This window comes from Lithobates pipiens, unplaced genomic scaffold (assembly GCF_037356315.1).
Source record: "Lithobates pipiens isolate NorthernLeopardFrog02 unplaced genomic scaffold, aLitPip1_a1.2 Scaffold_1, whole genome shotgun sequence".
Lineage (NCBI taxonomy): Eukaryota > Metazoa > Chordata > Amphibia > Anura > Ranidae > Lithobates > Lithobates pipiens.
Window position 1 is genome coordinate 68,617,275 of NW_027507685.1, and position 23,821 is coordinate 68,641,095.

General features: G+C 43.0%; 1 protein-coding gene across 2 annotated transcripts in view; it reads left to right on the forward strand.

Moving 5' to 3' along the window:
- LOC143929707 (NTPase KAP family P-loop domain-containing protein 1-like) overlaps positions 1-18,954 on the forward strand; it is a 45,564-nt gene extending 26,610 nt beyond the window's left edge. For both annotated transcript variants that reach the window (XM_077453700.1, XM_077453755.1), the window contains exons 2-5: positions 5,618-5,676; positions 11,977-12,108; positions 15,353-17,133; positions 17,867-18,954. In XM_077453700.1, coding sequence (XP_077309826.1) covers positions 5,664-5,676; positions 11,977-12,108; positions 15,353-17,133; positions 17,867-18,178 — 2,238 coding nt within the window. In that variant the 5' untranslated portion in view covers positions 5,618-5,663 and the 3' untranslated portion in view covers positions 18,179-18,954. The remainder of the gene's footprint in view (positions 1-5,617; positions 5,677-11,976; positions 12,109-15,352; positions 17,134-17,866) is intronic.
- The last annotated feature ends 4,867 nt before the right edge of the window (positions 18,955-23,821 follow it).

A 23,821-nucleotide genomic window follows, 5' to 3' on the forward strand; every position in this document is an offset into this window, starting at 1 on the left:
CTTTTAGTTCATGAAAAATTAAATAAAGGAGTTTCTTTCTACACAAACTTTGTGACGTGTGGTATTGATTCAGGATAAAGTGCATCTAAACCCTAACACACCCAGCGGGATGAACGGAAAAAAAACCTGACAGATTGCTGTACTAACACAAGCATTGTTAGTACAGCGATCTCCACCACTGTGCTATTGTGTTCTGACAGTTGGACCGCTACCCTCGGCCAGTACACACTGATCAGCGCTTGCAGCCATCCGCTGTATTTCCAGCTGTCACAGCAGGGACTCGGGGAGGGGGGGGAGCGACGACACAGGGGCAACTGCAGCATTAACATGCTACATGTTACAACCCAAATAAAATGTATAATAGAAAACATACTTTATTTTATTAAATGTATCTTGGGAAGTAACATTTTGCCGGCCATCATCTGTAAAATTCCAGACTGGTATTTTGTACCATAAAGCACTATGACTGCATGTGTGTGTGGGCATGCGTGACCTCAGAATGATGTTGTGCCATGCATTTTAAAATGTGCGCTTCTCTTAATAGGTGTGAAAACAAAAGTAGTGCTTAAACTATGACTTGTATACCTGTAGCGCCGGGCTCCTGAAGAGCACGCGCTATGTTTTTGTAAATTTAGTTTTTTCTACGACCATAGTTGGGTCTTAGGGTTAATTTTAGTAAATTATGGTCTTGGCATCAGTTTAGCTGGACTGTACTATGTTCTGCCTGGTCATAGGTGTAGGTATCACCTATGACGGGCATTGGAACGCAGTCTGGTTGGACGCATTGGGTACCAATCTCTCTCTCTGAGCCAATCAGCGGGTGCGGTGTCTCCGGGAGAGGGTACTTAAAATGGAAGTAAACCCTTCCAAACAACTTTGACCTACAGGTAAGCCTAGATTAAGGCTTACCTGTAGGTCCAAGTAATATCTCCTAAACCTATATGGTTTAGGAGATATTTGCCCGAAAATGGGCACCGCTGTCTACGGCGCATGCGCCGTAGACAGCGGCGCGCAGGCGCACTAAATGCGGCAAGTCCAAGAATGGATTTGCCAAATTTGTCTACTCCCGTGCGCATGCGCGGGAGTGACGTCATCGCGGCTCCGGCGAATGGCAGCGTCGGAGCTCCGAGACGCGACTCCCGTGCGCATGCGCGGGAGTGACGTCATCGCGGCTTCTCCGCTGTCATTCGTCGGAGCTGCGAGAGACGCCACAACCAAGATGGATGCGGCGGACTACAGGTGACAGCGGCGACTTCGCTGGCTCCTGTGTCAGGTAAGTGACACATAATGAGCTACTATGCGATGCATAGTAGTCCATTATGCTTTACCTTTGCAGGGAAAAAAAGAGGAAGTAAACCCATCAGGGTTTACTTCCTCTTTAAGGTGCTGTCACGTACCTAGTAGTTGAGCCTGGAATGCAGGGAGCGGCCCCTCGTATCCCCTGGCTAATGAACCCCTGGAGATGGGGACAGGTATTCAAAAGTTCAGGGGGCACAAGTGCCTGGCAGATTAAGACCGGTCCGGATAAGCAGCAGGGCACCGACAGCGAGTAGGTAGAGCTGATGGTACTTGACTGTAGCAGGCAGGCACAAGTGGGTAGACTGGCAGGCAGGTGGACATCAGGAAATACAGGAACCCCAACAGGTAAGCAGGAACAGCAGGGTCAGGTGCAGGCCGGGTCAGCAGGAATCGATCAGCAAGGTACAAGAGGATAAGGCAGAGACGTGGTCAGACAAGCAGAGGTCGTAGGCAGGCAGCAACGGATCAGGGTCAAGGAACAAGCCGGGTATCAGGAACCAAGGTAACAGGTACAGGTACAGGAAGCAAGGTCACGGACACGCTGTAGACTGGACAGCACGGATGGAAGGGAGCAAGTGCCTTAAGAAGACCTTAGGGCGCCAAAACGGTCGCGCGACGGGTCAGCGCGCCCCTGCGAGTAGACGTGCGCCCGTTCGAGACCCCACGTGCGTGCGTGCGCTCGTTCAAGTTGACGTGAGTGCGTTCGTTCGCTTTAGCGCGCGTCAAGGGGAAACGACGGGTTCTCCACGACAGGTTTCTACGGGTAAGTCTCCTGTGTACGGCCGAAACGCCAGAGTGATCGTGACAGGTGCTGAGATCACATGGTTCTGGGTTCCGGTCCAGAAGTATGTTCTGACTCCGTGGTCCTGGTCCTCCTGACCATCCCCCAGAGGCCCTCATGGCCTGGGGTGCGGATCCATTCGTTTCCGAGTCTCGGGCTGGCTAGGCACAGTAACTGGAAGGAGGGTTTCAAGGTGGTCCGGTGCCGTCTCGGGTTTAGAGAGGCCCAGCAACTGAAAACACAACCAGGGGAGGACTCTTCAGAAGAGGGCCACGCACGAGGCTGGCTGCTCGGTAAGAGCCTGGACCGCCGGTATCGGTGGACCGGCTGCAAGATACTGGTACCGTAAGAGTAAGAGCTCCTAATTTCATCCTTCAGTTACAACTAAGTTCTGTGAGAGACTTTTCTTGTTCTATTCTAAAGTTCTACAACCAAGTCCGTGGCAGAGACTTTGCTAAGTTTAAATCACTTGTCGGCTGCTAAATTCACTAAAGGGGATTTATCCGATAGTTGAAATATCCAGTTAATACCCAGCGAATGGCTATTTCCTGGATCACTTAGAGAGAGACATTTTAAGTGTCAGACGTTTCAAGAGAACCCGAGCTTTACTACCCATACCCTCTATTCCTTACTGGAAGACTGTGTTCTGTTCAATGGGTTTTTGCAAATAAAAATTCCCAAAGGGATTCAAGTGTCGGTCTCTACAGTTTATTGGGCCATCAAACTCGGGAACCCCTAGACGGTAACAGTAAGCCCAGCAAAACCAGCCGCCACTTCGGGGGTCAGTGCTACAAACCTTATGTGAATAAAGTGGTACCATGCCTTTAACTATAATATCAGTATTACTGTTTCTTTCATCATCCATTCATATTCATGATCATTATGTAGGATAATATTATGGACCAAAAGCAATGATAGTAGTGCAATATAAACATTAGTGAAAATTAGTTATATTGCACCACTGTATCATTGGTTTTGGTCCATAATGAAGTGCCCCAGGCCCCCAAGGTCTAAATCTCGCTCTGCACCCACGATTTAACTTGGCAGATAGTAACCAACGTTTAAAACGTCCGTTACTGTTGAGGGTAAACAGCAACATAAGAAAGTTTGATGACAACCATATGCATTCATTCCTATCTGTAAAAAAAAAATTATTAAAGGTATGGAAGTGTTCTAACTTACCGTATTTTTCGGACTATAAGGCGCACGTAAAAGCCTAAATTTTCTCATAAAATCGACCGTGCGCCTTATAATCCGGTGCGCCTTATATATGACCTTCGTGGAAAAAGCCACCCGGTCTCTTACCGTAAACTGACGTACCGTAAACCTCTCTTAGGTTGTTCTACTGCGTGACTGATAGCGATGAGTTTGAAATCCGCTTCGTAAGCATGTCTCTTAACAGGAGCCATTTTTGGGGCAGCGGGTATACTGTAGAAAATGAACGAATGAATGCGCACACCTCCTGACTAAGATGGCCGTAATGCCCAATCCAAGCAGTGCAGCTTCGTGAGCATTACGGCCATCTTAGTCAGGAGGTGTGCGCATTCATTCGTTCATTTTCTACGGTATACCCGCTGCCCCAAAAATGGCTCCTGTTAAGAGACATGCTTACGAAGCGGATTTCAAACTGAAGGCTATCAGTCATGCAGTAGAGCATGGAAATAGAGTAGCTGCGAGAGAATTCAACATTAATGAATCAATGGTACGAAAGTGGAGGAAGCAAGAAGATGCCCTGCGCCAGGTAAAGAAGACCAAACTGAGTTTCCGAGGAAACAAAGCAAGATGGCCACGGTTGGAGGACAAAATTGAACAGTGGGTTATTGAACAGAGAACCGCAGGTAGAAGCGTCTCTACTGTCTCTATTCGACTCAAAGCAACAGCGATCGCACGCGACATGGAGATCAACGACTTTCGAGGAGGTCCCTCTTGGTGCTTCCGTTTCATGAAAAGGCGGAATCTCTCTATCCGCACAAGAACCACTATGTCACAGCAACTGCCAAAGGATTACGAAGAAAAGCTGGCCATTTTCCATACCTACTGCAAGAACAAGATCAATGAACAGAAAATCCGACCAGAGCACATCACCAACATGGACGAGGTCCCCCTTACCTTTGATATCCCTGTAAACCATACTGTCGAGAGAACAGGGACCAGTACGGTATCTATACGCACTACAGGAAACGAAAAGTCATCCTTCACTGTAGTTCTCGGTTGCCAGGCTAATGGCCAGAAACTACCACCCATGGTAATTTTCAAGAGGAAGACTCTGCCAAAAGAAAAGTTTCCGGTTGGCATCATCATCAAGGCTAACCCGAAGGGCTGGATGGACGAGGAGAAGATGAGTGAGTGGCTGAGAGAGGTTTACGTCAAGAGACCGGGCGGCTTTTTCCACGAATCTCCATCCCTATTGGTCTGTGACTCCATGCGCGCCCATCTGACAGATACTGTCAAAGCCCAAGTGAAGAAAACTAATTCGGTGCTTGCCATCATTCCAGGTGGATTAACCAAAGAACTGCAGCCACTAGATATAGGTGTCAACAGGTCGTTTAAAGTTAAACTGCGAGCTGCGTGGGAGCATTGGATGACAGAAGGCGAACACACATTCACCAACACAGGGAGGCAACGCCGGGCGAGTTACGCCACTATCTGCCAGTGGATCGTGGATGCCTGGGCGAAGGTATCAGTCACCAGTGTAATCCGAGCTTTCAAGAAGTCCGGAATTATCACTGAACAGCTAAGTACCGGTACCGATGACAGCAACGAGCCTGACTCGGATACTGATGAGAATGATGAGAGGGATACGGGCGTGCTTGATGCCGAAATCGCCCAATTGTTAAACTCAGACACTGAAGATGAAGAATTTGATGGATTTGCGGGAGAAGAATAAAGTGAAAAAGTGAGTGTCTGGTTTTGTACGGTATTCACCGGTAACTGAACAGTGTTAATAGTTATTGAAGAATAAAGTGAAAAAATAATTGTCTGGTTTTGTATTTAATTGAACAGTGTTAAGAGTTATTGTTATAGACCATTTTATGGTTATTGCTAAAGAGTTGAATAAAATTTGACTTACAGTACCGCATCCGAGTTGTGTTTCATTAAATGCGCCTTATAATCTAGTGCGCCTTATAGTCCGATGCGCCTTATATATGGAAATATCCATTATATTAGCCGGTCGTTGCTAGTGCGCCTTATAATCCGGTGCGCCTTATCGTCCGAAAAATACGGTAATACAATTATGTTGCCTTCTCTTTTTTTTTATTTGCATTCTTACAATGGCAATAAAATACCTTGTGTGCAGTAACAGCTCTTGAGACTTTTTCATGTGTAATTACTAAGCTTTTTTTTTAAAGTATACAACCCTTAGTATACACACATGCACTATCAAGTGTTAATAAATTGTACAATATTGCATTTATCAGCAGAGAATGGGATTAGGATAATATTGGAGGGAGGAGATAGAAGAGTACTGTGTTTCTTTCTAGGAAGTTGAGATGATTGTGAGGTCACACTAACAGAAAGATTTGCTGATTTCCACAGATCTCAGGAGGATCACTGGTGAAGCTGTATATTACTAGCTGATAATATGGTGTGTCCTAGTAAGTAACGTCTAATGTTCTTATCCTTACTTTTCTTTCTTTCCTTTTTTCATCATCTATTTGTTTGCACACTTCTACCTTTCTTATCCAACCTAGCCCAGGTGTGCATTTGCATTTCACATAATGCAGACGTGTTATCTGTGTTACTCTACTCTTTATCTCCCCCTTCATCAGTCATAAAGGTGAAGGATTAGAGTAAACAAATATTGCTCATACATTTAGTATTATAAAGGAGACTATTTATTATATTTTAAGCAATATGGAGACCCTTGATCTTGGCATTCACACTCACAAAAAAGTTCACAATGAGCGATCTCCCCAGCTTCATGTTGGACACTCAGTGGGATCAAATAAATTTAAATTGTACATTACAAATCTATTTTAGTAGTTAGCATGGAATAAAAATTTGAATTGGAAAGTAATTTGTTTTTTGCTGACTAATGCCGCGTACACACGACAGGACTTAAGTCCGGCAGACTTTCGACGGAGTTCTGACGGAGTTCTGACAGAGTTCTGACGGACTTTCCCAATGAACGGACTTGTCCACACACAATCACACCAAAGTCCGACGGATTCGAACGTGATGACGTATGACTGGACTAGAATAAGGAAGTTCATAGCCAGTAGCCAATAGCTGCCCTAGCGTCCGTTTTAGTCCGTCAGACTAGCACACACACGAGCGGATTTCTGGGTCCGGCAGAGTTCTGTCGGAAAAATTTGAAACATGTTCCATTTCTAAAGTCTGTCAGACTTTTGCAAATCAAAAGTCCGCTGCAGCCCACACACGTTCGAATAGTCTGCCGGAATCATTCCGTCAGACTTTTGATGTTGAAAAGTCTGGTCGCGTGTACGGGGCATAACTCTTTATATGTAGCACCCTGATGTTTAGGCAGGGTTGCTATTAAATTTACTTGCCAAGTGATAATTGCCTGTGTTAGGAGGTCAATTAATTTCGCCCCCTAATTCTGGAATTGCTGCCCTTCTCTCTTCTGTCCCTAGGTGGAATGGAGTGTCTCAGCCATAGGGCAGGAATTTTCTTGGATCCCTTAGCCTGTTTATTTGGGTGGAGTCAGGTGATCAGGGTTCTGTGCCACATGGATGGCTGTCTGGGTGGACGTGTGTTGTATTACTCCAGGCTGCTAGGCCAGAAACCTAAAGCGTATCCTGGGGACATCTGGCTGCTGGGCTGTCTGAGGGCCTATCCAGAAGCAGAAGAGCAGCATAGGGGTGGGACTGTGGGTTTGTAGTCCAACCAGAAGTAACGGTTCCTCCGGAAGGGGAAAAAGTCATGGTCGTAGGTAGAAGGAAAGCTGTCGCAACTAAGGGACCACCCACCTTGCTACTGGAGACCACAGTGAGTAAACGGAGGCCAGTACCAGAGCAGACTTCTTGCCAGCCAGGAATGGTGAAGGAGTGGGAAAGTTTCAGCAAGTGCTAAGTCAGGGACCCAGAGGAACAGCAGTGGTGACTCTTGTGGAATGCCAAGCCAGGGACCTAATGTGTCAGCAGGGGTGAAGCTTGAAGAGTATCTGTGAGTGCCAAGCCAGGGACCTAATGTGTCAGCAGGGGTGAAGCTTGAAGAGTATCTGTGAGTACCAAGCCAGGGACCCAGCAGTGAGACGGGGGTGACGCCTGAGAAAGATACTGAGTGCTAAAGTGAAAGAGCTCAAGGGATCCAATGGCTAATGGATCTGATGTCTAGTGAGAGAGAATGGGAGCTCCTTAAGGAAGACCCACAGTGAGTGAGTGTGGGGTAAAGAGAACTGTTCGGGTTGCAGATAGTTGAATATCTTTACCGTTAGTAATAGCTACAAGATTGTTGCCATTAGAGATGGTGGTCCTACCTATACAGAAGTGGTGTCCGGCTGGAGGCCTTCACCTGTGTAGCTGTCTGCCTATAGAAGTCTTGGAGTCTCCCAATAACATTGTATCAACCTAAGGGTGTCCTGGCCTTAACCCTTTCTCCAACAGTTCTGTTATGAGACAATAAATCTCTTTGCATTCAAAAAGTGTCTGGCGTGTATTACACCCACCATGCCTTGTAATCCACTCTACACTGAAGGATGTCAGCTCTCCCTAACTCTGGAGGTCACTATTGGGCCTAAAGAGGCCCGGGATTTTGCTACATATATTTTAGTGCATATGTCAAGAATACACAATTGTGCTTTGAACCACAGTTTTATTAAATTGTATGCTAGTAATGCAGCACCATACAGCATGGACATTTGCAAAGTATATATATATATATATATATATATATATATATATATATATATATATATCAGCATAATCATAAAATGTGATGTGATTTGTTGTTGGTTGGATTCATTGTAAATTTGGCTAGTACTGGGTCCCACACCACCCAACTTTCTGGGATGAGAATATAGGACACAATGAGGTTGATTTACTAAAGTCAAATAGAGTGCACACTATGCAAGTGCAGTTGTACTTATTTTCCCCAGAGTTTAGTGCATGTGGTGAAACTTCTCTTTGTAAAGAATACCCAATCTGGTGTAAGAAAAAATACATAAAATAAAAACGCTCTTTTAATAGTACATGATTGGAAGAGGAAAATCACTACATTCACTAAGCTCTGGGGAAAATGAGTGAGACTGAACTGGCAAAGTGCTCAGTCTATTGGCCTTTAGTAAATCATCCCTATTGCGGCAAAAAGGCACTGTAGGCAAAGGACACGCACCTGCCATGCCTCTAGATATATAGTTTACAATGAACTAATACACAAAAAAATATTGTTTAAACCCACAAGTGTTACTACGTTTCCTTCATACTAAGTTGTCAAAAGAACAAATTCAATATTTAGTGTATGGATGAAACATTTAGTGTGGTATAACAGTTTTAAAAATTAAATAATATTTTTTTTTCCGTAAAGGCCTATCTATTAGACAAGGGATAGGCAACCCCCGGCACGGGTACAGCAAGCGCCATGCGAAGCCTCTTTTACCGGCACTCGACTCCCTCCCCATCAGCAGAGCATCGCAGGGAAGTGTCAGTGAGACACTGACAGCAATCCAATTTCAGAATTCCCCATGCCACACCTGCAATGAGGGGGAGGCACTGTGCCCCCGCACATTGTAAAAGATGGGAAACATTGTTTGGTTCTCTAACTTTTCTGTAGCTGCGATTGTCAGCTTTTGTGATGGGGAAGAGATTGGGTGCAGTTCTGCTAGGGTCCCCGTTTCCAGGAGGAGGAGGATTGTCACTGGCCACTGCTAAAGCCAATCACAGTCCTGTTAGCCCTGCCCACCATCTGGAGGAAGATGACTCGCTTGGTTGCCACTACCAATCTCAGAAAGCCACAATCAGGTGACAGTTTGTGGAATTACTGTTGAGCTTCTGGGAACTTTGTTGAAATTATTCCTGAACCTTTGCTTCACTTACTAATGAACCCCTGCACCCTGTGTCCCTTTAAGCCACAACCAGTATTCAGTGCAATGGAAATCACACACAACTTTTGCTGCGGCGCAGAGCACCGCACTTTTTATCAGTTACTGGGGCCCAACTTTTGATCCTGCACACAGGCCCACTGCTTTCAGTAAAATGCCCCTGACCTGAGCTCATCATTGCGCATCCATTCCAGATGCTTGCATGTGACATCACATACATCACATATATCATCACATACATGCACGTGGGCTGGATGAGAGAGGTGGATCAGCAGGAGGAGTGTGCCAGGACAGGTAAATGTGTCTCATCTCTGCTTCCTTTCACCACTCTGCATATCACGTGACAGAAAAGGAGGTAGAGCAGAGGTGAAAGGAGGTGTATTGGTGTGACAGATGAGCAGGGGATTACAGAGGTGAGACAGATGTGCAGGGGGTACATGTGTGGGGCAGATGAGAAAGTGGGCTACAGTGGTATGGCAGATGAGCAGATGGGTTCAGTGTTAGGACAGATGAGAAGGTGATTCAACAGTGAGACAGAAGAGCATGGGGATATGGCTGTGGAGCAGATGTGCAGGGAGGTACAGTGGTGGATAGAATAGGGCGCCAATGATACACTAACAATAGTGATTAATATTGAAGTCCCTATTTTTATTGTGGCTATTATCATTGGGACTTTTCTTTGCTTTAGTGTGAACTATCACTTTTGCAACACACGTTTGTTTATATATATTTTTTAGCACGTTCTTGTTTAAGATTTTTTACAACGTTTTTCATAGAGTTTCACATTTTTGGGAACATATATTATATGATTCATTTTGTATGTTCAATCGTCAGCACTTTGTCAATATTAATCACTATTGTTAGCGTATCACTAGCGCCCTCTATATATTATCATTTTCTATTGACCACATTGTGCAATTAGAGGAGCAGCTTAATTATTATTTGTGATTGGTGTATTTTTGGCGCAGGGTTTTTTATACATTTTAACATTTAGGTACAGTGGTGAGGCAGATGAGAAAAGGGCTACATTGATGGGGCAGATGAGCAGGGGGGTTACAGTGGAGGGATAGAAGAGCAAGGGGGTACAGTGGTGGGGCAGATGTGCGGGAGGTACATTGGTGGAGGGATAGAAAGGGGGTTCAGTGGTGGGACAGAAAAGCAGGGGGTACAGTGATGGGGCAGATGAGCAGGGGGTTACAGTGGTGGGACAGATGAGCGGGGGGTTCAGTGTTGGGCCAGATAAGGGGGTTACAGTGGTGGGAAAGATGAGCAGGGGGGTTCAGTGTTGGGGCAGATGAGAAGAGGGGTTCAGCAGTGGCACAGAAGAGCAAGGGGGTACAGCGGTGGGGCAGATGTGAAAGGAGGTGCATTGATGGGACAGATGAGCAGGGGGTTAGTGGTTGAGCAGAAGAGCAGGGGGTACAGAGGTAGGACAGATGTACAGGGGGTAAAGTGGTGGGGCAGAGGAGAAAGGAGGTACATTGGTTGGGCAGATGAGCAGGGTGCTACAGCAGTGAGGCAGTGGAGTAGGGGGGTACAGAGGTGGGGCAGATGTACAGAGGAGAAAGGAGGTACATCGGTGGAACACATGAGAAGGGGGTTACAGTGGTGGGGCAGAAGATCAGGGGGAACAGAGGAGAGACAGATGTGCAGGAGGTACAGTGGCGGGGCAGATGAGAAAGGGGGTTACAGTGGTGGGGCAGATGAGCAGATACGTTTAGTGTTAGGACAGATGAGTAGATAAGTTCAGTGTTAGGACAGATAAGAAGATGGTTCAGCGGTGAGACAGAAGAGCATGGGGGTATGGCGGTGGAGCAGATGTGCAAGGAGGTACAGTGGTGGGGCAGATGAGAAAAGGGGAACATTGGTGGGACAGATGAGCAGGGGGTTGCAGTGGTGGGAAAGAAGAGCAGGGTGGTACAGTGGTGGGGCAGATGTACAGGGGGTTACAGTGGTGGGACAGATGTGCAGGGGGTTACAGTGGTGGGGCAGATGTGCAGAGGGTTACAGTGGTGGGGCAGATGAGAAAGGGGGTACATTGGTGGGGCAGATGAGCAGGGGATTACAGTGGTGGGACAGAAGAGCAGGGTGGTACAGTGGTGGGGCAGATGTACAGAGGGTCACAGTGGTGGGACAGATAAACAGGGGGTACAGAGGTGGGGCAGATGTGCAGAGTAGTACAGTGGTGGGGCAGATGTGCAGGGTAGTACAGTGGTGTGGTAGATGAACAGGGGGTTACAGTGGTGGGGCAGATGTGCAGGGAGTTACAGTGGTGGGGCAGATGTGCAGAGGATTACAGTGGTGGGGCAGATGTGCAGAGGATTACAGTGGTGGGGCAGATGTGCAGGGGGTACAGTGGTGAAACAGATTTGCAGGTGCTGATTTGAGGCATGAGAGTGCAGGATGTTAATTCCTCACTTCTCAAGAAGCAACAGCATTTACGGTGCACCCTCCCCCCCCCCCCCCCCCCAAACACTCCGATCAGCCCGAGGGCTTTCACACTGGAGCGGTGCACTGGCAGGGCGTCAGAAGGATTCCTGCCAGCAGCTTCTTTGGAGTGGTGAAGGAGCGGGGTGAATTCACCGCTCCTTCACCACCCCCCCCCCATTGAAATCAATGGGGCAGCACTGCTAAACTACTGGCCAAACCCCTAGCGGCCGAATAGAGCCGCTTTACCGCTGACGCCCGGGGCGGCACAGTGTGAAAGGGCTCTTATATTCCTGAGCATGTTTCCACCTGAAAGTGATGCAACAGTGACAAGAGACAACAACACAATTTTTAGTGGAGTGGGGAAGGAGAAAATATTCTGACAATGTTTTTTACTGCTATCTCTGCCTTTGCACCTCTCTGACAATCACTCTTTCATTTCTTATATTTGTTCATTGTGTTCTTGAAGGATTTGAAACCAAGGATGATGTCTACTGCTTTTCTCTGGCCAAGGCTCTATACTATGTTGTTTCTCCTGTGACGGTGGGATTTTATGCCCCATGGGGTAGACGCAAGGACGTTCTACTTAACAAAATTCAAAGTAAGTATCACACTATTTCCTACCTCAGCTGACAACAGAGACCTGCTGGAGCTGTGAATCGCAGTGTGAATTCAGTCTAATACTGGAGTACTCAGTTTTTGCATGCAAGGTTAGCCATTGACCGATGGTTCCTTAACGATTGCAGGGAGATTGCAGATCATCATCTGTAGCACAGATCACATGCAATTTGCCCGATGAGCCTAAACAGCCAAGTCTGCTTATCGCTATTTTAGAGGACATGAAGTTACTAGATAACATGCTCACAATGTTGAAAGCACTGGCTGTAACCAACTAGGAGGGCCCATACAATGATCCAGTACACATATTGAATGCTATCAAATCAGAGTAGGATATATGAACAACCCAAAGTCAATTTTTTATACAAGACAAATGTAAAAAGACTATAGGATGAAGGCCAAGTGCAGCATTGGAGCTAATAACTGCAAGAAGTAAATGGAGGATGGAGGGGAGTAATACTTTACTGAAATAGGATGAAGAGTGGAGACTGCTGGTGAAAAGGTAAGGACTTAATCATGTGTGATTTTTCCAACAATTATTTGAGCTAAATTTAACATCTTCCTTTATGCCAGAATCGAGGCACTTGGGTATTTACTAGACATGTGCACTGGCTAAAAATGTGTTAGTTTTCGTTTAGTTTGTTAAAAAAAAATTTGGGGTCATAACGAATAACGAATGCTGCATCTAAATTAATGGAACCTAAAGAATTAATAATAATAAAATATTATTATTATTATTAATTTATTATGTTACATTCGTTTAGATTAGGCATTTGTTATTTTGGATAATTCGTAACTTTAGATAAATTTGTATTCGCTACATTCACTAACAGCCAAATTTGAAAATAAATTCTATTATTAGTTAGTTATCTGTCATGGTTATGCAATAGTTTGTCGGCTTACCTGTTTCCATGTGTTCATCTCTAGAGACCAGCCGACCCCTCACCTGACTTCTTTTGTAATCCATCCTCTGGCATGACTCCACCCTAGCTCCTATCAGAGAACTCTATATTAACCTGTGCACTGCAGGCCAACCCTGCTGATCAACCATTGTGTATTCCTTTGTGTGTTTAGCTTCCTGTTACCTGCCGTGTGCTCTTCTGTTGTTCCGTTACTGACTTTGGCGTGTCCTTGACTATCCATGTTTGCCTGTGATCCTGACCTATTGGCGTGTCCCTGACTATTCCTGTGTGCTTGTGGCCCCGACCTTGGCTTTATCCCTCACTATCCCTATCCTCCTGTTGCCTACTGTGGGTGCGAGCTGGGGGACCCTGGGGGTCGCGACCTGGAGCCAGTTGCAGCCAAGTCCATCCTCACCACTAGAGGCTCTGGTGAACACCTGCTGGCTCTTACACTCCGCGCCCCAGGGAATCTTATGCTCTAACCTCGGTGGGATCTGTCTCCCGTCCGCAACAGTCAGCCTTAGGGTCCACAACCTTGCGGTGCACTGCTGATCCCTACGGTGTGCATCTGTCACCTTGCCTCAAGGTGACCTGACATTATCATTTTGGATTTTCTAAATTTTCGGGTTTTCAAACTTTTTGATTTTCGTTCTTATTTTTCAATTTTCGAATTTTTGGATTATCAAATTTCGGATTTTCGTACTTTCGAATTCTTTCAAATTTAATTATTTCGAATTTTGGAAAAATGTGTTAAACGAGTTTTCGTTAATTTGAATATTTCAGTATTAATGGATTTGTCAAATTTTGTCAAAAAACTCATTCGGAATTAAACAAATTGCACATGTCTAGTATTTACTGATTATAAATAAAGCAAAAATGTAATCTGGGAATCACTGAATTGCAGCTGGTTTAAAGTGGTATTAAACCTCAAATCAAATATTTATTATATTGCAGCTTACCAATTCTTAGATTTGATGGCTGCATTTATTTCCTTTTTTAGGCTTTCTTTCCTTTATTTTCATCTGGTGATCCTGCCAGTAATTATTTTGTTTTTCAACAAAGCAAGATCTCCTATAAATGTAACAGTTAGGCCTCAAACACACGGAACGAAAATCAGAAGGTGAAAAGTCTGAAGACAAGCTGTCTGCGGATTTTCAGATCGTTAGTACGGTACTTTCGACAGACGATTTGACTTTTACATCAGACAAAAGATAGATGTGTAGGCTATAAAGTTTTTGTTGGATGTGAACTCAACATCTGATTTTCGGATGGTCAGTACAGAAATCCATCACACAAAAGTCCAAAGTACAATCATGCATGCTCGGAATCAAGGAACGAGTCGGAAGCGTTCGGTCTTGTAAACTACCGTTCGTAATCTAGAATTAACATTCGTGACGTGACAATTTATGAAATGTCGAACTGCTGTGCACATTCTCATCTTCTTTAATGGGATAATATTGAAGCTGCTTTGCTGGTGATACTGATGTAGTTATGGCAAACATATTTTAAAAGGCATTTGTTTTATATGATCTGAAAATTGCGAATCAATGCTTACCAAAATTCTACTAACTTCTACTAACACTTAATTAGCATAAGGTGCCCAAAGTGTGGCGCTGGAGAAAGTAACTTCCTCTTTATACTCTCATCGGTGGTCACTATGTTCATGTTTGTCAAACGACAATTTGCGGATAGTTAGTATGCTAGACAAAATCCTGCACACGCACTTTTGACAAAAATCAGGAGCACGGTCGTCCAACAATCAAATCGTGTGTATGGGGCCTAAGAGTCAAGACAAACCATTTACCACTGACAAGGGTGTTTACGATGATCAGCTTTTATTTGGTCATGTAAAACATTTATCCCAAAAGGAAAAACATATTGCTGTAACTGCTTATAATGTATTAGCTGGAATTTGGCTTCAATTTGTTAGTGTCTGCTGATTTTTGTCTTCAGATTTACCAAAACCATATAATATGAGGTCAAACCTTAGGAGTTTCAATTTGTATGCAATCGGGTAGGCCCTTGCACTACATGGTTTTGGTAAATCTGAAGACAAAAATCAGCAGAAAATCTGATAGTGTGTATGGGGCTTTACTCTGCTAGTCCATCTAACATTCTCCTTCCACCAGACTGGCAATGCTGCTGTCCAAATTTGCCCTGTACTCCTTCATCCAGAGTGGAGGCACTATAATGTGTTACTGGCCAGATTACCAGGTTTAATACAACTTTAAAAACTAAAGCAGCATAGCTTCTACTACTGCCTTTGCAATGACTTCATATTCTTCTTTCTTTACTTACACTTTACTCTTGTCATTTAATTTATAGAATATCTATGTTGGGAATCATGGAAAAAAGAACAGGATGAAGTTGCCAGGACCACACAGCAAACAAGAAAATGCACAGGAAAAGACCTCATCAAGCTTATCTTCTTTATGATATTTTACCATCCTGTCATCACAGAAAAGCACAAAGAACGAGAGAATATACGTTTTATCTTCATCCGTTTCAGTGCATGGGAATACGCAGGTAGTGACCAGCTCTGGGCTGGTCTTGTTACCACCCTCTGTGATGGTATTGAGAACTACTTTGGACTGGCTCCTATAAGCGTCTATCGAGCCGTAGCCAGAAAAACCAAAATTATAGATGCACCACTCAAACAAGAATGGATTAGTAAGAAGTTTCTATGTATCCCACTCTGGATTGCCATAATTTTAGTTATCTTGATTGGAATTGGTGTTGGTGCTTTGTTTATAATATATGGCTTTCCATTTGGTAGCCCAACTGGAGATATGATGGCTGCTGCTGAAGGTGTTGGAGCAACTGTTGTTGGCATCTCGGCAGCAGGGATATTGAGAGTAGCTATTATGACCATTAAAAACACAATTATCACCCAAAAGGGTGTGGTGCAGCAAAAGATGAACCGGACAGACATGAGTTCCCAGCTGGGCTTCATGAGTGATGTAAAGCGGGAGGTTAAGGTCATCACCTGCTACCTACAAGTCATGGAAGTCTTCCAACGGCAGAAAATTAAAGTGGTCCTAGAGATCACAAACCTGGACAAGTGCATGCCAGATAAAGTAGTAGGAGTCTTAAATGCCATGAATATTCTACTTTCCGATCCCAGTGCCCCATTTATTTCTATTCTAGCCGTGGACCCCAGGATCATCGTGGAATGCGTAGAAAGCTCACTATTGTTAAAAGGCATGGCAAACAATGGATATCTGTTCCTAAACCGTATTATAACTCTGCCTTTTTGCATTCCCAAAATGGACTCTATAACTAAGTGTTACATGATGAAAAATATAGTTGAAGGAAAAGGTGAGCTGATAAGAGAAACTGAAGAAGAAAATATAAAAGATTTAGTAGAGGTACCAAATGAGAAAGAACAACTCCTTCGACAACGAGCTCCCCATCAAAACGATTTTGGAGTCCAGGACTTTCCCTTGAATTTTAGATGCTCTGGAGAACTAATGCAAAGTAGTAATTTGCTTGCAGATAAAGGACCACAGACAAAAACCTTAATTGACGATGCCTTCAGATACCTCTTTAATGAAATAATGAAAGATTATATTACTGACAATGTTGTTCACATCAGAAGGATAGTAAACAGTATCACCATAACAATCAGACTTATGATAAGAGATGTGCCAAGGACTGAGATTAAGCCTCACAAAGTAACAGAATGGGTACTTCTAGCAACACAATGGCCTTGTCGCCTTAGTTGGATATTGCAGTGTATTGAAGACGAACAGCAGAGGAGGTGCCTTGATGAAATGGATGCAACAGGAGAATCATCTATATACGCTCGTACATTCCTTTGGGATGTTTTTGAGAAGTCTTTGGAAGAATTAGATGCCATAAAAGCAAATCTCAAACAACTTTTGGAGCTTGATGGGGACCCAGAGATTTTCCACAAACTATTGTATGGAAATTTCACAGTAGCAGATGCCAACTTTTTTTTGCCATTCACTGTCAATTTAGACCAGTCCATTAAAAGACAAATGGAACTTTTAAGAGGCAGCAACAACTTGTGGGAATCTAAGAAGAGCAACAGACTGACCATGTTGACTTTACTGAATATGACCATAGATGAAGTCTGTAAAGAAGTAAGTGTATTCTTTTATTACAATCACTGGATGAAAATAAATGTTTCTATGCTAATACTTTTTCTACAAATTAAGCCGCGTACACACAGGCGGACTGTATGGCCTACTTAGTCCGTCATACAATCCGACGGACAGTCCGTCATACTTTCGAATGAACGGACTTGACCACACACGGATGCACAAACAGTCCGTCGAAAGCTTGCGCGATGACGTGTACAGCACGTACGACGGGACTAGAAATAGGAAGTCCAATACACAGCAATGCACCCTTCCGCCGTGTAAATCCTTTCTGAGCATGCACCATTCTTAGTCCGTCGAACTAGCCTACTCACGAGCGGATTGTCCGCTGAAACCAAAGTATGACGGACAGAATTTCGAAAAATCCGAAATACTTAGTACGCCAGACTGCACGCTGAAAAAGTCAGCTGAAGCCCACACACGAGCGGACTGTCCGCTGAAATGTGTTTCGACGGACTAAGTAGGCCATACAGTCCGCCCGTGTGTACGCGGCATAACAGAACATTGCCATCTTGAACAAATCCAGTGGGGTTAGCTGAGGTTAGAAAATATCTGTACCAAATAAGCAATAAGTGTATTACTATCATACTATACAATACATAGGACAATTGTCTCCCAAAAAATTTCAAGCCCTTTTATTGTGCATACATTTCACATGCAAACCTTTCCACTTCAATTTATATTTATGCGCTATATCCTCTGCTTTTTTTTCCAGATGACTAAATTATGTTTCCGAGAGGAAAACTTCCAGATGTATGTACAGAAGATAAAAGAGCACAATCTGAATGGCAGAGCCCTGGTCTACAGTGATAATAATGAGATTAAAGATGTTTTATGTATGGGTCTAGGAGACTGGACACTCTTCAGTGTATACTTCTTAGGTGTACTTCCACCACCTCCTGCTGCTCCCACAACAGCCCCAGCTTTTGCCAAGCAGGAAGCACAAAAACTTGGTGTTGGATTCAATGACAAACTATTAAAACAAAGCAAAATGTCACTGTTTATTTCAGATGAAGATATTTCCTAAACCATGTTCACTTATACTGTATGGAAACAAATTATATAGAAACCTGATGATCACACCTATATGAGCTTGTTTGACATCTCATTCCCAAACCATGAACATTGATATGAAGTTGCTTTCCCCTTTGCTGCTATAACAGCATCCACTCTTTTGGGAAGGCTATATGACCTGGCTTAGTGTACAGGGGCAAGCTCATGCTGTAACAGGAGAAAACCGTCCCTACGCTGCTGCCACAAGATTGGAAACATCTTTGTATGTTGTAGCATTAACAGTACCCCTCACTGGAGACACCTGAACTCAATAATTTTGAAAATGAGTTCTTGCTTTTGGCCATATAGTGTTGTAAATAACTCCTTTTTACAGGTCCTCACATTTCACTGGCACTGTTCTTATTCCTCACTTTTCCTTTGCATACATCCATCCAGTAACATTGACAATAATACCACAGATCCCACCATGTATTGTGAGTTTAGTTGTATAGCTAAGCTGCTCTGGACACAAATGCAAAATATAAACAAATGGTTCCTGATAGGTTCCCACTGTTAAGAAAGCTTAAAAAATACATAAATTGCAAATTGCCTTAATTTTTTGTCTCTTGTTCCCCTGATGATGACGCTGTTTGATGGTGAAACATGTTGGGTGGGGCTTAACTTGTGATGTCAGTGCACTCACCGTATGGCCAGAGGCAAGGTATCAGTACATGCTGTACCATGCTTTTATTTTTCTTTTACATCTGTAAGTACCTCTCTATTGTTTTAATAAATTGTTTGGCGGTTTTACACTATGTGTGGCCTCTGTTGTTCTCCATGAGTGCGGATGCGGCTTGATCTGACATGCTGATTCTTGGAATCACTGAAAACTAGGTGTCCTGCTATTGCCATTAATGAATGTCTGGAGGTCTGATTATTACATGCCTGGCTCTGTGGTGGGGATCTTTCATATTTGGTAAGAGGCCAATCTTATTTGCGTTGAACGGCACAAGTGTCTTGGTCATCTCTTCAAGATACATTTGGTGGATAGTTGAATGTTTTTACTTGTTCCTGGACAAAAACCCTGAATAAAAATGTCAAAAGTGAAAGTGAAATTCTTGTTTTTTAAATGTATTGACAATTTCAGTGGTCAACTGTTACAACCCCAAACATGAGGCTCCATGCACACTGAAGCTCATAAACGGCCCTTTTTGGGTGTTTTTTTTTAGCAGCCCATAAACTCCCCTCTATGTTATTCTATTTGTTCATGCACACATGGACGTTTTTGGAAGTTTATCAGCAGTGGAGTTTATGGGCTGTTGTCTGAACGCCCTAAAAGTGCATTTTCCTGACCACAAAAAATGCTTAAAAATGTTAAGTGGGCACAAACGCTGATGAACGTAGATAAGCGCTAAAAAAAAATATATATATATATGTTGGAATCAGACAGGAATTATTATTATACATCTACACAGCTGTTTGTACAGCCGAACTCAGCCATATTGATGCCAGGCAGTTTCACATGTTTAAAATCAAGGAATGTGACACAATTTGAATAGCAGAATGAGTTCTATTCAGCCCACCTGGAATGTACTGACTTCAAAGATAATATGGCGCCGGCTTGTCTGCAAGAACAAAGGACAGCTGGTGGGGCGTCCGAGATCAAGCCACAAGATTGCAATCCAGTCGGAGCAGTTGCAATTCATGGGCAAACACTGCCCCCCAGAGGCCAAGTATGGCAGGACTGTTAGCCTGGGGGAGGAGACGCCCCAGAGACGCTGATTGGTCTACGGGAAAGAGTAGGATGGGCTATGGGGTGTGGTATGGCTGAGGTATGTTTAACAAAAACAGGGTTGCAACCATGAGTTGGCTCTCTTTATTCCATCAGGAGACCCAGTCACGAGGATCGATAAGTATAAGGCTTATATTGCACTTTGATTGTATGCTATGTATTATTGTAACTTCTACTGATACTTGATGCACGTTTTCTTATTTCCTTGGGAAATAAATGAGATTTGATTGATCTTAGACCGTGTATTGATTTCATAGCCAAGGGTGGTAGCATTGTGATATTAACAATAACATGTGCTTGGCGTAATTGATAGACTAGCTGAACTATAGGGACTAGAATTGATCAGTTACTTCATTTGGCACCCCAGAAGGCGTGTAAAACGTATTTTTACACAGAATCCACAAAAATCTAAGGTATTTTTGTTTGAGTCCCTGTAAGCACAGATGCTCAGACACCCAGAACTGAAAGTCATCTCTAGTGTGGACAAGATTGGCGCTGGCTCGCGAATTCTGAAACCACGCTTGGATGAGCAGGAAAATTCTGTGAGATATTTCACTGGTATAAACGCACGCGTAAAACCTGGTGAGAACTGTGACTGATATATATATATATATGTACGTATTGTTGTGTTTGCTGCAGAAACTTGTAACCAGAGGGCAAATTGGCGCACTGGCGAGATAAGGGACTGATCATCCCTGGTTATGTGATATAACCGCAGATTGACAGGATAAACCATACAATTTTGAGGGAAAAGTGGAAATATCCACGTGATTGTGAAAAAAACTTTCTGTCCCAATAGAAATTCCCTATGACCTGCTATCGGATAGGAGGGCATTGAATAAGAGTGTGTTCTCCTAAAGAAATTCGTGGGTAAACGGATTTGTATTTTTTTTTTTTTTGTATTTGGAGTGGGACTACAGGTCAAAGCTAGCTTCTAAACAGCTTCATCTGTGTCTTTGTGTGCTTGGTATCTGTTTGTTTAGTGTATTGCTCTGGTCCAATAGAAGACCAAGGCATTGATTAAGAGTGTGCCTTGTGTCTTGTATGCTGTAGAACCACAAGTCACTGGAAATTTAAACGGTTCGTATCTATTTTTTTTTGTTGTTGTTTTTTTTTGGTAGGACCAGGGGGGGTTGTCCATTTGTTTATCTGTTTTCTATTGTCTAAGCAACTGGTTGAGCAATCTAGTGGGGATAGTCTAATTAGCATGTCAATGGATATCCTTGAAGAGTTTCTTGGGAAAAATGCTTGTATTCAATTCAACAGTATAAGAAAGGATGCTTTAACACACCAATTCAATGATCTATTGAAACAATGCAATACTCATAATGATGCCATAAAGTATAAAAAATCTTCAAAAAAGGGCAAGAAAAAGAGAATAGCCAATTCTGTATGCATGTTAATGAGAATGAAAGAAATTGCGGAACAAAAAGAATTAGAATGGTTTGCTGATAGAGAAAAAGTGATGGAACAGGTAAGTGATGTAGCAATGAGGATTGAAAAGGCTGATGCAGATACTAGTAGTCGGATTAAACAATTAGTGACTGAGAAATGTGTATTGCAACAGAGATTAGATGAATTAGAACAAACGTGTAAATTAAGAGAAAGTTGCATTGCCTCTTTGAATCAAAGGGAGGCTGAGAATTTGCAGGTTATCACAAGGCTTAAGGCACAAGCAGCCATAATGGAATTATCCTCCAAGTGTGCAATAGTGGAGGTACCCTCCACACATGCTCAGTGTATAGAAAAGCTAGAAGTGAAATATGAAGAAAACCCGTATGCTATTATCACTGCAAATGATAGTACTGTGATGGGAATCGATGTGGAAGAAGAAAATAAAGGTGGGATAACTGCACTTGAAATTGACTCAGGAGTTGACACTTCGGATGACTCCTCAGACAACGAAAGTGTAAAGTCTGTGCATTCCAATCGCAGTAATATTATCCAGCAATGTGGGTTTCCAGCGCCATATGCTAAAAAAATGGCCTATGCAGGGAAACCAGAACTAAAATGTTTTTTGTGTAAAAGGGGGGGTCACACTTCAAAATATTGTCGGGCGGCGAATAATGATATCGAAAGGAAATTATACCCGAAAACGACCCCAAGGCTTCATGTGTGTTATTCAGCCAGGTGGGGTAGCCATCCACAGCACGGAACCCATAGTAATCAAACCCATTTCCTGTGTAAAACGCAAATGCGGGGTCTAGAAACTAAAAAGCAATATGTAGGACAGTTGCTTAGAGTCAAAATGGAGATAGACGCATGGTTACTCAAATATAGCACTGGGGAAAACAATTTTAGCAGAACTTAGTGAGCTGCAAGCATGGTAAGAATATTCTGGTCAATGTTTCCCGGCTATGAAAAAGGTTTGATGTAAGTTTCAAGTTCAGAATATGATAGAGGACCTGGATATAGATATACTTTTTTTTTTGTTTTGTTCTTTTAGGGATAAACCCCTGAATTGGTATTGTGGTTTTTCTTTTGTGTGGTTAAAAGATGTTTCTGTTATGAGTTTTTTTTTATCTTGTGTTTCTTTACTCTTCTCTTATTGTCAGTCTTTGTAAACTTTTCCTGAGTAATATCCAATACTGCTGATTAACATAAGAATTGTGTGTAATCACTTGTGTGTTCCTTTTTCCAGAGACCAGGAAGAAGTTAAACTGGTTCGTATACGGACATTTGCATTTGTTTGCAGGTCTCTCAAAGTGAGAACAGTGGGAAAAATATAACAGAACAGGGGTTAGGTTATTGTAAATGCATAATCGATTATCACATGGTACCATGAGCTCATTAGTTAGTAATTGTTTGCAAACAATGAAAAATAATAGTACTAAAAAGAGTTACAAATGAAGCTAAAATGTTGTGATGATACATATGCTTTGTTGTGTTTTTCGTTTTCCCCATTAACTAATTGTATTTCAGATTGGAATAAGTACTCTTTGCAGGAGAAAAGTCCATGGATGTTGTCAACTAAAAGTTGAGTGTTTGTCATTGTTGTATGATGGTTGTCTTGTCGTATGATGGTTGTCTTGTCATGTTATTTGTGTGATCATGGCCAGATTTTTAAGTTTTTTACATTTTTTTTTTTTAGTTAATTTTGTTTGTTTTTTTCTCAAATTTTTTGTTTTTGATATTGGTTTAGTCCTCTATTTTAGTTATATTTTTATTCAGGTGGAAAAGTAGTAGGTATAATCCACCTGAAAGGGGGGGAATTGACAATGCCCTCAGTTAGAACCAGTCACCTGAAAAGGGGTAGTGCATACATCGTAAAGATACAGATAGATGCATTGTTTTTTTTTTTAGTTTGTAAAATTTGAAGTTTTTGAGAAGCAACACTGACGTTCAGTTTTAAACATTTTTTGATCATACCATGGGGATCCATTTTACAGTGGGTTCAGCCTAAAGAGGTCATGGTTGTTTGGATAGTTTGGTCAGAAGTTGCAGAAGCCAGGAATACTGAGGTCCTGGGCTCCAAGGAGGGAACTATAAGTAAACATGGTAAGCAAGCAGATATTGTGGATAAGAATTTGATACTGCTCTTGGTTTTCACTTCCAGAATCCAAGTGGAGCGAGAATTGGAGAGGCTTCTGGAACATGGATGACAGATGATCATCTGGTTGGCAGTTTGTCTGTGCCACACCATACCACAAATTAGTTCCGATAAACATCAGGAGAGAAGGAAAACTGAAAGATTCAGATTAATACCTGTTTTTTCGTATGGAGAATTTGGTGCTAATGCTGAATCTGAAAGACTGTGCCTAGAAAGAGAACTTGTGAAATATTTTTGCTGAAGTCTCTCCTGATGAATGCAAACATGTTATTTATACATGTGCAATGGGTTGGAGGTTGGGGAAGAATTATGACACATCCAATCCGTCAAAACAT